This window comes from Mya arenaria, chromosome 6, assembly GCF_026914265.1.
Source record: "Mya arenaria isolate MELC-2E11 chromosome 6, ASM2691426v1".
NCBI lineage: Eukaryota > Metazoa > Mollusca > Bivalvia > Myida > Myidae > Mya > Mya arenaria.
The window spans coordinates 6,116,176-6,130,076 of record NC_069127.1 but is presented as its reverse complement, the minus strand read 5'-3'; the positions used below and the strand labels follow the sequence as shown (position 1 = coordinate 6,130,076).

General features: G+C 35.3%; 2 protein-coding genes across 2 annotated transcripts; one reads left to right on the top strand and one right to left on the bottom strand.

Moving 5' to 3' along the window:
- The first annotated feature begins 1,363 nt into the window (after positions 1-1,363).
- LOC128238739 (uncharacterized) lies at positions 1,364-4,546 on the top strand. Its single transcript, XM_052954938.1, has 2 exons — positions 1,364-3,537; positions 4,404-4,546. Exons 1-2 carry the CDS (start codon positions 2,389-2,391, stop codon positions 4,476-4,478), a joined length of 1,224 nt encoding a protein of 407 aa, XP_052810898.1. The 5' UTR covers positions 1,364-2,388; the 3' UTR covers positions 4,479-4,546.
- A 647-nt stretch (positions 4,547-5,193) lies between these two features.
- Positions 5,194-7,532, bottom strand: LOC128238738 (uncharacterized). The gene has a single exon (XM_052954937.1). The coding sequence runs from the start codon at positions 7,477-7,479 to the stop codon at positions 6,091-6,093; it is 1,389 nt and encodes a 462-aa protein (XP_052810897.1). The 5' UTR covers positions 7,480-7,532; the 3' UTR covers positions 5,194-6,090.
- Positions 7,533-13,901: the final 6,369 nt, after the last annotated feature.

Sequence of the window (13,901 nt, the reverse complement as noted above, 5' to 3'; positions counted from 1 at the left end):
AAATGCAACATATTTTCGCGACCCAAACAATTTTAAATCATACATAAGTGTATTAGCACAGTAAACAACACTTAGACTTTACGTTGCTGCATTATCATTCTCTATATAATTATAGCTCAAACTTCACACGGCATTGTGTTAACGTTATCAGTAAGATGTTATTTATAAATAAACTGTTATGTTGTTGCAGTGTTTGTAGAATCACAATGGCAAGATTTTAAAGTTACCCTAGCCTTCATCTGAAGCTCTTGTACATTTAACATAGTAAGCCAAATTTCAAGGCCTTGCATATTGAGCGTATTCTGGGCCCTCTAGCATGGCGAGTCAATCTCCCGGGTTCTCTAGCATAGTGAGTCAATCTCCTGGAGGATTTAGCATAGTGATCTCCTGTGCTCATCAGCATAGTGTTGTGATCTGGGAACCAGTCATATTATTCATTTATGATAACCAGTCTAATAGAAGCTGATGTAGGGAACCAGCTAGCAGGAAACAGATAGACTTTGACTGACCACGACTGAGACCTGACGGACTTATTACTTCTTGACGATCATCTTATATCCATCATCATCCGATACATAGATTCGACGCTAGTGCTCATCTTTATCAGGTATGTTTGTATGGATATTAGTTATTATGTCGGGATCACAATAATGGCGCTGCGACTTAAACTGGTACATTTTACCTGCGTTTAAATTGTTGCCAAAAAGTCTCAATTTTGTGGTTGGCAGCCATCTTGAAAATTTGTGTTTCAAGATTTTCAAATCATTATATTGTAATTATTTCTCAATGACATGTTGAGAATACATTGGATGTATGTTATATTTATGAATTGCAATTGATTTGGACCAACTTTTGATATTTTGGTTCGTTATTTCAGGATTTAATATTCTGAATCTGATACTTTCACTTTCACTTTGAAATTTATCGGAACAGGCTTCCGTTTTATTTTCAATTGTAATATTGCAATAACTGTTCAGTGTAATGCTGAGATTACATTGAATCATTGAATTGTGTATAACATGCAATTGAAATAGACCAATTATTGGCCTTTTTGTATCATAATTTGAAATTTTGAAATTAGCCGGGAGATTTTCCGTTGAATATTTCTATTTCATCTATTTTGTTGCACTAAAAATTGTTTACTGACATATTTTTTTGTGCATGTCTTGTAGAATTAGTGCGTATTTCATGCATATTACATTCCGACGTTAACCGGAAGTGACGTTTCATTGACCGGAAGTGGCGTGTTCATCGCCATAAGTTGGGGAATGTTCAGCTCTCCTATACCTGAGGGCGCCAGTTGCTAACTTTTGACGGTGAAGTAAGTTAAAGTTAAACTAAACATCACATCCAAATTGTTGGATATTGGATGTCTGACAAATTAGAAATAATTGTCGGTGAATACTACAATGTTTAAGAATCCAACTATTGGATATAATAATTTTCACTAAATACTACTGTGTCAAAACAACGACAACAAGAGTCTGATATAATAATTGTCACCTATTAACTAGGGTGTACTACTCTGTGTCAAAGAATCCAACTATTGGATATATAACAATTGTCACTTAATTCTAATGTGTAAAAACAACAACAACAAGTGTCGGATATAATAATTGTCTATATAAGTGTTTGGAAGAGCTATTCTAAATTATTGATAATTCTGTGATATAAATATAGATTAAAGATTGAATTACCAAGACTTTGGTATATGTATTCTGTAGACAAATATTGCAAGCTGGGGAGAAAGAGTTTTACAGAGTGCTAGTTATTTATACCAATTATTTGGTAATAGTCATAATGGATGAATATAATAAATTGACAGTTTAACCATAAAAGAAAAAAATTCAAGAAGAAGTGGATTGTTCCTAAGTTCTTAGGAAACACATAGGTATTTTGAAATTGTGATTTTATAACGATGATAAATATAAGTAGTCAAACTGAATTAGGTTGTATTCTTTGAGAAAATAAAATCATAAAAAGGGTGTTAACTTGTGCAATCATTAATTATTTCCAATATTTTGGAAAATATTAATAAAAACTAATAAAGGTACTATATCTGCTTCTGGGAATAAGAATTTATTCCAAGAAATTGGATTTTCACCTTAAAAACAGCATTTGATTTAAGTTTGCTATCCGTTACAAGCATATCTATAATAAAGTTTCCAAGTAATTTGGAAAGTAATGAGATGAAATGAAAATAGCCAAAGGTTTAAATACAACTAAGAGTTTTAGGATAAGGTTTAATTTGGTGAAAAGGGGGAGATGTTTAGGGTTGTATTTAATTAGAGAACTATGAATAAAGCAAGTGAAAAAGTAAGGGAGGCACAAAAGTTCAAAGCCACAAAGTTCTAATAATTAAACTGTAGGAAACGCATCAAGGGACTCATGGCATATTCAGTTCCTCTTGTTGGTACATTACCACTAGTGTATCCATCAATGCAACCAACATGTGCGTACCAATCCCATCTACCATTTCAACCACCCAATCCATATCAAATGGGTTCATTTCCGACTATGATGCCGCCTTGGATGTATCCATATCCCATGAATCCATACATGATGCACCCACAAATGCAACAAGGCCTGGGAATGAATGGCATGTGCCCAGGTTACATGGGTTATCAGCCAGGGTACCAATGTGTACCAAATGCTGGTTTCATGAATGGGGTTAGGAATAATGAACCTAATAACTTGAGCAGTGTACATGAGGAAATACCTCAAAGTAAAGTTCAGAACCCGATTTCGGGTACGTTAAGGGATAGTGGAGAAAGTATTGGGGTTATAAATTATGAACCTAATAACTTGAGCAGTGTTCATGGGGAAAGGCTTCAGAGTAAAATTAAGAACCCGATTTCGGGTATGTTAAGGGGTAGTGGAGAAAGTACTTGTATAAGTGATGCTCAGGGTAGATTGGACGATTTAGATAGAGGGCCCCACTTTGACAATTTAGGTAGTTCTGGAGATAGAGAAAGTAACTCCCGACCAACAAATGGCAATGTCCGGGAAAGAAGGTCCCAATTTAATGATTTGGGTAGTTCTGGGGCTGTAGAGAGTGACTCTCGATCCACATATGGTAATGTTCGGGGAAGAAGGTCCCAGATTGATGATTTGGTTAGTTCTGGGGCTAGAGGAAGTGACTCCCAAATAACAAAAGGTAATATCTGGGAAAGAGGGTCCCAATGTGATGAATTGGGTAGATTAGGAGCTGGTGAAAGTAAATTCCGACTTTCGGAGAGAAATGGTCTGGACACAAAGTCCACGGGAGACAAACTATCACATCAGTTTAGGTACAAGGAAATAACCCAAGACCAAACATGTGATGAACGTGCCATAAGAGAGAGGCCAGCTACTGTGGCACAAGTAATGGACAAATTGACTTGCTTGTGCCGAGGGTCTAAACCCATAAAGAAGGTGTCAGCAGAGAAAAGCGTAGCTGCGGTCGCTCAAATGTCCCAAAGTAAGATGCTTGAACTCTCAAACATATCCAGACATATTGGACTAGATTATTGGAACTGGGAGAGAGTAAAATCAAAGGTACTGATGTTACACTCAATTCCAGCAAGTAAGCGATGTTTTCAATATGCACGAATGGGGCATTTCCAATCAGATTGTCCTGAACATCATCAGGTTAGGGTTAAAATAAAGTTGCAAGGAAAGCTTATGGCGTGAAAGCTAGAAAGAGTAGTTGGTAGTAGTTTTTATCTCAAGTGCAATATCGATATTTCATGAATACAACACAACAGTTCAGTTCAATGTTTTATCAACAGTATATGTTTTAATAACAATGTCCAACAAATAAACACATACAGTATACCAATTCAAGAGAAACACTATCAACAGTACATGTTTTCTCAACACTAAATGTCCAACAAATAAAAGCAGATACACCACTTCTAGAGCAACACCTTATTCAAAACATTCACCCATAATAAATGTCTAAATTATTAAAAAGGGGGAGAACTGTAAAGAATAACATTAAACAAATCAAAGCACTGAAAGCACTTATAATAAGTTCAAGATTACCAAGCATGATATAAAGAATCATGATAAATTATTATACAGAAAGTTTATTATAAATGAACTTATATAACTAGAATTTATATTGCTGCAGACGCTATTGATAACGCTATATGATTAAAAGCGAAGTGTATTGAGTTGCAATTAGGTGTTCAGAATTATTTAAAATAAAAACCTGAAGACGTTATAATTGTTATATGACTTCATCACAAACAGAGATTAAATGTAGGATACACTGTGATAAATGTAAGGATATGTTTTTATGAGCGCTGTGTGAATGATAGAGGAGAGGAGTGGGTGACTTTGAGTATGTATGATTGTACGGCTTGCGAGAAGGAGAATAAGGGCATCTCAGGATAATGGAATTTGATTTAACTTTACAGGATGACAGATTCCGAGTCTTTGGAAGGGAGCCCAAAAAGGTCATGGAAAGAAACAGAACGGATAATTCCAATTAATCCCGATGATATTGTACGGGAAATGGAAACCTTATGTTCTCGCAAAGTACAGATGCCATCTGCCAAATTATTGATCTTTCAATTAGGTTTGGTCAAGGACCAAGAAAAGATTAATAGGATTGTTACAGAACAATGTCAGATTGCACAGAGTCGTAGAAATTTTAAGTTCATCCGTGAGGCCAAACGCTATGCAGATAATATTCTAACAACCGAATGTTTAAAATCATTGGAATCAATTTGGGGAAAGAGTAACCAACCTATTAAAAAGGGAAACTCCTGTTTATCAACAGACACGGGTAATGACGTTTTTTCTAGTAGGGATATTCGCTTTTTGGGAAATACTGTTAAAAGTGAACCGGTGGACTCTTTCAGTGTTCACTCTATTGTTACCCCAGATGAAGTTATCCCAAATCTTTTGGGTGATGAAGATGATATGGCAAATGACTCACTATTGAATTTAGAACCCAAAGACTTGGGTGGAACTCATACAACTGAATCAATTTCAAATGACTCACTTTTGGATTTAGAACCCAAAGACCTGGGTGGAATGCATACAACTGAATCAAGTTTAGATTTGGAACCCAATCTGTTGGGCGGTGACGAAAGAGTGGAAACTGAAATTAATACATCTGTTCCCATTTTGGATCTGGAACCCCAATTTTTGGGTGAAGAGGAGATGGTGGAAACTGAAATTGTGATCCCGACATAATAACTAATATCCATACAAACATACCTGATAAAGATGAGCACTAGCGTCGAATCTATGTATCGGATGATGATGGATATAAGATGATCGTCAAGAAGTAATAAGTCCGTCAGGTCTCAGTCGTGGTCAGTCAAAGTCTATCTGTTTCCTGCTAGCTGGTTCCCTACATCAGCTTCTATTAGACTGGTTATCATAAATGAATAATATGACTGGTTCCCAGATCACAACACACCTCCCCCTTCTATTTTTTAAGATGTTTCATTATCTATCTAGATATATGAAAATAGTAAATAAGCCTTATGTCAATTTGACAAAGCTAAAATATACCCAACCAATTGGGAAATTATTATTTGTGAAAACTTCCCAAATTCTCATTAAAAAGATCACTTAAAAACACCCAACCATTGGATGATACCCCATTAACTAAAATGTTTGATATTTACAAATATCTACATATATATATAAATAAATGAATGTCAACTGAGTATTACTCACTTGAAAATTACCCAGCCATTGGGTTATCACATAATATTGATTACTAATTACCATGCATAACTGCCCATACACATATTGAGCTATATGCAAATAAAATATAAAAGTTTGACCCAACCATTGGGTTATAGTACAAAGAAATTGAATGTTATTTAACGAATCTGAGTTATGGCTTATTTGTCTTCCAATCTCCTTGTCGTTTATAATTTGTATAAACGTCTGGTATTTTCCATAGTCATGCTACATATGTCTTTTACGGTCGAGTTCCGACATTTGGCTATTTCAGCAGCTACATCCCCAATGAATTTGGGATTGTTCATACTTGCAGCTTTTGACATTTTCAGATATGGAGAATCCGTTTCAATTAATAACCGATTCTGTGGTACTTTCTGCAGTGCTGCTTGCTGATAATTGTCAAAGAACCAGACCATTCCAGTAAACCCAAAATAAGTATTGGGAAATTCTCATGGTCTCAGTTGTACCAGTAAAGCAATGTAAATGAAAAGGTTGATTTCTGGCAGTGTTCCCACTAGTTTTGATGAGATTTAAACATCTTCGGTATAATTCTCCAGGTTCTTTGTCCCTTTGATCTCTTATATGTAGAATCACGGGAGTCCGGATTGAGACCAAACTTAAAACTTCTACCAACACCTTCTCTTGGTTCTCCCACTTCTCCTCTGGTTCCGTATGATCCAATCCTACTTCACCCAAAGCCACAACATTGGCAAGTTTTAATTGTTGATCTAACTTACAAAGAATTGACGGTAAACTGTCAATGGATGAAACGTTCCGTGGATGTATTCCTACCGAGGCTGAAAAACCATGCCCAAGATGTGTATAATCTCCCAAAAAGTGTTTGGGATCGCAAAAAATGGCTATTCCACCTACTACTTCCACTTCATTTCTTGGAATTGAACCCACAGACACATTTATCAAATCTTGGGTAGAGCTGAACTTGTTTAAATTTAGTTTGAACAGTGAGCGGTCTAAATGGAAATGACTATCCATGGCTTTAGGTTTGGTTGGCACTGGAATCTCTTGTTGAACAGAAAAATTGTTGTCCATGGCTTCAGAATTTGTTGGCACTGAACTGACTTGTTGAACCGGTGCCATTGAAGTGTTTATAGAAATTGGTTGTACTGTAGAAGAACGAGTAGAAAGTTGGACTGCAGCGTCGTCTGTGTTTGTAGAATGCACTGTTCTTTTTCCTTCAGTTAGAGTAACTTCCAGAGTGTCTGGCATGTTTCTACGAAATTGATGCCTATCTTCAACTGACAGAGTTTGGATAAGTTCTAAAAGGATCCTCCAATGTCCAACCAGTGCCCAAGAATTAATTGGGTTAAACTGGAAATGTTTGGGACAATCCCAATTTTCAAGTTCTTTCCATAATTCCAACCACTCCTTCACTTCATCTGTAATAGGAACATTCCTGGAAATCCAAATTGTTTTTTGACAATAATGATAGAGTTTGACAATACTACGTTTGCTAACAATTTTCTCCGCGAGCCAAAACAAACTTTCAAGCCTAAAATTATGCATTTGGGAATTGTTCATGTTCTTTTGATGAAATTGTTTTGGAAGATGATGATACTCAACGTGTTGACGAAGATTTCTGAAAGCCCCACAAGACAGTGGACACGATTGGTCATTGATACGCACCTTTGACCCTTTGTTTGGAACTGAAGTATTGGGTCCTCTCTGTCTTAATGTCCTATCTCTTAGAAGTTGTGGATCTTGACTGGTTTCATCATCTGAGATTACTATTACATTTGAGTTTATATTGTTATTCATGTCAACCTCCATAGCTTCATCCAATATATTGGATTCTAATTTCACAGGTAGTATTGTCTCATTAATTTGACCCAAGAAAGTATTGGGGTAATGAATTATGAACCTAATAACTTAAGCAGTGTTCATGGGGAAATACTTCAGAGTAAAATTCAGAACCCGATTTCGGGTATGTTAAGGGGTAGTGGAGAAAGTACTTGTATAAGTGATGCTCAGGGTAGATTGGACGATTTAGATAGAGGGCCCCACTTTGACAATTTAGGTAGTTCTGGAGATAGAGAAAGTAACTCCCGACCAACAAATGGCAATGTCCGGGAAAGAAGGTCCCAATTTAATGATTTGGGTAGTTCTGGGGCTGTAGAGAGTGACTCTCGACCCACATATGGTAATGTTCGGGGAAGAAGGTCCCAGATTGATGATTTGGTTAGTTCTGGGGCTAGAGGAAGTGACTCCCAAATAACAAAAGGTAATATCTGGGAAAGAGGGTCCCAATGTGATGAATTGGGTAGATTAGGAGCTGGTGAAAGTAAATTCCGACTTTCGGAGAGAAATGGTCTGGACACAAAGTCCACGGGAGACAAACTATCACATCAGTTTAGGTACAAGGAAATAACCCAAGACCAAACATGTGATGAACGTGCCATAAGAGAGAGGCCAGCTACTGTGGCACAAGTAATGGACAAATTGACTTGCTTGTGCCGAGGGTCTAAACCCATAAAGGTGTCAGCAGAGAAAAGCGTAGCTGCGGTCGCTCAAATGTCCCAAAGTAAGATGCTTGAACTCTCAAACATATCCAGACATATTGGACTAGATTATTGGAACTGGGAGAGAGTAAAATCAAAATTGATGGAGGTTATCAACTGACCATGACAAATGCAATGTTTAAAAGTTATTAGCGTCAATTCACCATCGCTGACACCGTTCTAATGAAGCGAGCTGCTGGGCATCTGAATTTTTCGGGTCAAAATTAATTTCAATTTTGGAATTTTACAAAACTCGCTATACAGCCGTGCTACAGCTTTCATTTTCTGGAGATCCCCAAAAAAGAGCATTAATACATCCATTTTGTTCACATTGTACATTGACTTGCAGGGGTATTTATCTTGCCATTTGGCACAAGGTCAACTGTGTAAAAAAACTAGATATCATATTTATGCATTGACAAGTAAAATTATGTAACTTACATGTATTATATACTGCTTGTCATTCAATATAATTATTCTACTAACCTAAAAACACAACAAAAAGCAACTAGTATAAAAAAAAATAAGGCACACAAGTTGAGTGTTAAATCAAAACTTAACAGAAAAAAACTGATGTGTTTTTTTTGTTGCACACAAATACCACTTTATATGACAAAAAATTACACTGGGGGCAAAGTGAAGTAAGTATGAAAATGGAGTGTTTACCTTTTCATATTTATATAAAGTAAGTGAAACTGTAAGTCACTCCATCCAACATATACAATAACATTTAATAGTAACTGTGCTCTTTAGAAACATAATTATTTCATTTTATTTTCCTAACAGTTCAACGAACATGACTTTCAATAACTGAATTAAAGGACAAAGGATTTTTATAACAGTTTCTTTAAGGATAATGTTTTGTGAAAACTAATAGTATTACATACATTTTTCATTCGCAAGTCACTTATAATAGCTTTATCAACATAATTAACAATTATTTTCAACACAACTATTTGCTTTTTATTAAAAGTTTTCATTTTTTCAATTTCCGTAAACCCATCTATTTTCCGCCGCCAAATGTCAGTCATATAAAAAGGGCAAAAATTAGCTGTAAGCAGCCCAGAAAAAATCCAAACACAATGCAATGTCTAAAGAATGCTATTGAAGATATTAACACATGCCATGTTTCTGAGAGGCTTCCCAGTGGATTTTGGTCTGAATTCCAGGGGATTTTGATATGACACCAGGGGAATTTTACGTAGCAAAATTTAGCGCAATATTTACATTTATTATATAAGAATATAAATACGAAAACACACTCTAATTACAAAAACAAGAGGGCCATGATGGCCCTGTATCGCTCACCTGTAGACCGCAGATGACCCAATATCGAACTTGACCTAGATTTTATAGAGATGATCATTCTGACCAAGTTGCATTGAGATTAGCCTAAAATTGTGACCTCTATTGTGTTCACAAGGTTTTTGTACTAATTGACCTAGTGACCTAGTTATTGACCGCGGATGACCCAATATCGAACTTGACCTAGATTTTATAGAGATGATCATTCTGACCAAGTTGCATTGAGATTAGGCTAAAATTGTGACCTCTATTGTGTTCACAAGGTTTTTGTACTAATTGACCTAGTGACCTAGTTATTGACCGTGAATGACCCAATATCAAACTTGACCTACATTTTACAGGATGATCATTCTGACCAATTTGCATTGAGATTAGGCTAAAATTGTGACCTCTATTGTGTTCACAAGGTTTTTCTACTAATTGACCTAGTGACCTAGTTATTGACCGCGGATGACCCAATATCGAACTTGACCTAGATTTTATAGAGATGATCATTCTGACCAAGTTTCATAAAGATTAGGTCAAAATTGTGACCTCTATTGTGTTCACAAGCAATTGTGAACGGACGGACGGACGGACGACGGACGAAGAGTGATCACAAAAGCTCACCTTGTCACTACGTGACAGGTGAGCTAAAAACAATCAGGATCAGAATTCCGGGGGACATGGCATGTATGTATTAATAAAAGTGTAATAAGGCACAAGATGCAAGATTGTCTAAACTTTGCGGCTATAATTTGAAAGAAGTGAGAAGAAACAAAATATTTTAAATTAATATACTTCTGAGAGCAGCTTACCCTAAATGACCACTGGAGTCAATAAACAATGGAAAAGTTACATACATATAAATATATATACAATAGGTGTAAATCAATATAATTGATGACAATTTAAAAAAAAGATTACTGGTACGTATCTGATATTGGTGATAATAATCACAACAACCAAAAATCACATCACAACTACTTATTTTAAGTAAAAATTATTGCAGACAAAGTTCTAGACATCAGCGAAAGTTTCACTTTGAACATATATGTGCAAGCATACTATACAAAACACATGATGAATTTAAAACTACAACAAAAACTAGAGATTGCTTTTTTTGAAAAAGCATTTGTTTCAGGCTTGTCTCCTATTGTGTGGTCATTGCTACCAACATATTGTTTTACAACTGAAGGTCACTGTGACCTTTGGCCTACTGATCTCAAAATCAATATGGGTTATCTACTATTCATGACCTACTGCCATGAATGGGAAAGACATAATTGCAATTATTCATGTTAACAGTAATTGAAATTAGACTTTGTAATATTCCCACCTTAGCTGTGTTCTTGGGCTCATAGCCATCTCTGGCCCTTGACCTTGACCCTTAGAGGGTGAGCCTGTCGTTATGGAAACCGGTTCACTGGCATTCCTCCGAGGCACTTGGATACTAGAGGACACGTGAGGGGAGGCTTTAGCAGAGGCCCCGCCATGGGGGCGCTCCAGGGGAGCTAACTGTTCCAACATCTCGTCAGCATGCTCTTGTAAAGAATCTTCTCCTCCTGGGTCATCTTCTCCCAGAATGAACGTAACATCCTTCTTGGGATTGGACATCACTTATGTAAACTGTTAAAAAACAAAACAAATATTAAACTTAATTTCAAACCAAACTGTTCAAGCCAAAAGCACACTGATTTCTAATGATTTGAATTAATGGAATCAGACATTATAAGTAATAAAAAAGAGCAGTTGAATCTCTTTTTTAAATTATAGCACATTAATATATACAATCTAAAGGTACATTTTACTTGTTTGTCTTTTTAACATGTTAAGTTTACAATAGCATTTTAGAACATTGAGAGAATTAAACATCATCTACATAGTGCATCTTGCAAAAATAAGCAGCTGAATTACAAACATGTATCCAAGGTCACAATATTAAACTAATGATCCATTTCAGTTGACAAATCTCAAATCTAGAACGCAAAAGATTATTGAAAGCAAATGTTAACATGATAAAAGTAAGTGTCCTATTATCTAGTAATGACCTTCGCCTAAACCTGTCATAAATATAGGCCAAAGTTTAAAGTAATACTCAGTATTTAATATATATAGGGCTGTAATAATATATCATAAACTAGGGATGCAAACGATTATATTTTCTGAAAAAGGTTTCAGAGACTAATTTGGGAAAAATTAAAGGGACTATACACCAGATTTTCTGTAACCAATCTCAGGACAATTATTTAATAAAATGTTCTACTCTCTGATATCATAATAAAAAAATAATACCAAAATGAAAAAAAAATTGTGTCGGAGACCGGGTTCAAACCGGTGTCGCCAAAATTGCAGTCCAGACTTGTATCCACTGTGCTACGAAGGCTTACTCTAAACAGTTGGAATATTTAAGCTATATACCTAACTTGGTAATATCACGTGATAACATCGACTAGCCAATCACGCATAAGGAATGAATTCTACTAGGTAGACTATAAGTATCTTCCATGGCCCAAAGTGTAAGATAGGTTCATCCCAACCCGAGCATAGGGTGTTTTGCGGAAACGAGGTTTACCGAGTTTCCGCAAAACACCCGGAGCGAGGGCTGGGATGAACATATCTTACACGAGCGGCTATGGTAGATGCTTTTTCTCCCACCTCAGTTAAACAAAATTAAGTAAAAATGTATTGCTTTTGCTGGAACTTTTTTGTGCGTAGTAAAAATAAATGCGTATGGATATGTGATAATTCATAGTTGTGATGGGCTTCAAAAGCAGCAATGTTTAAAATGGCATGACTGGTTAGTAAAATATAATGATTAGATCAAATTATTGTTTTTTTTACTTTTTAAATGCTTGACAACATTTTTCATCAATTCTTTGCTTTTTCTATATTATTTGATTAACTTTTATCAATTTCTGTTGTTCTCAATGTACATTTTGATTGATTGGACATTAAATAACTCCGCCTCCTGGCAATGTTCTTATTACCAGATTTCTAGATAACAAATTATGAAAATGTCATCACCTCATTACACAAATACACAAAAAGCTGTCAAATGACTAAGACAAAGCACATAGGGCAAGGCTAATTCAGCAATTTTCAGCAATCAGAAGGTCTGCAGGGCCCAACACCATGGTCAAAACGCCTACACACTACTCAACTTATTTCTTTGATAAACAAACTGAAAACAAGTAAATTGTTTATATATCTTATTAAACACAAAGATTTTTCTCTTTTTAATAAAACATCCAAAATATTTCGTTTAAGAAAAATGGATAAAATCAGCAACAGAAATTAGAATTAATTTGGATTTACGCAATAGAAAATAACAATAAAATCAGCAACAGAAATATGAATTAATTTGGAAAGTTTTCTTTCCTGAACATGAATTGTAGTCTAAAATATTAGACGTGTTAAACGGCATTCTTCCAATCCCTAACGTCTAAACAGGTTTGTGCAAAAACCAGAGGGGGTTTTGAAAAATATTGAAATTGTATTAAGTGAAGTATTTTATGGCTGAAATTGATAATAAAGGTTTATCTTCATATTTGACCATGTAAGTGTCAAAGTTTTTTTTGCACAAAATAAGCATTTAATGCATTGAAACACATTATTTACCTTTCCAATAAAACGAAAGTTGACTGACACAGACAACAATTATGCCAAGCGGAACAACTCGACCCAATTGTAATAACTTGGCCACCTCCGACAAGCTTCGAGATAGACCTTGTAAATACAATCGTCACAACTTGGCCATGGCCGATATGTTCCGATTGTTAAAAAACTGTGCCTTAAACCCTTGAAGGTGCCCTTCATGTATATATTGTTATGTTTTGACAGAATGAAATGAAAAAAACCTGCCAAACTCATAATTATTCATTGGATATTTATTTTTTGTGTACGGAACTAATATAAAATAACATTATCTGGTAATATTTCTTGTTTTTATGATAATTTATAGACGCAATATGCTTTAACCCGGAATCCCGATCGGAATAACTACCCACTTTTGATACTAAACAATTTGTACGTGAAAGATAAGATAATCTTTATTTAAAGTCGGTTATGATAAACATAGACAACACTAGCTGATAGCTATTTTCCGACATAATAGATTATCCAGTAACAGACAAACAAAAGACCTGAAAATATTCAAGATAATAATATCACATGTTAATTAAAATGTTAAAACATATAGGTTATAATGAGATTATAGGCTTCATTACCAGATACATCAAAAGTTACAAGATAAGACATTTTTATGATTTAAATACTGGTCCAATGTATTAAGTGAAATTTAAATAAAAGCAACAGTAAGACACAAAACATGTAATTTAATTGGAACACATGACCACTAGCACTGCACTCAAACCAACAAAGCTAACCAGGCAGGCTGGTCCCTTTTAA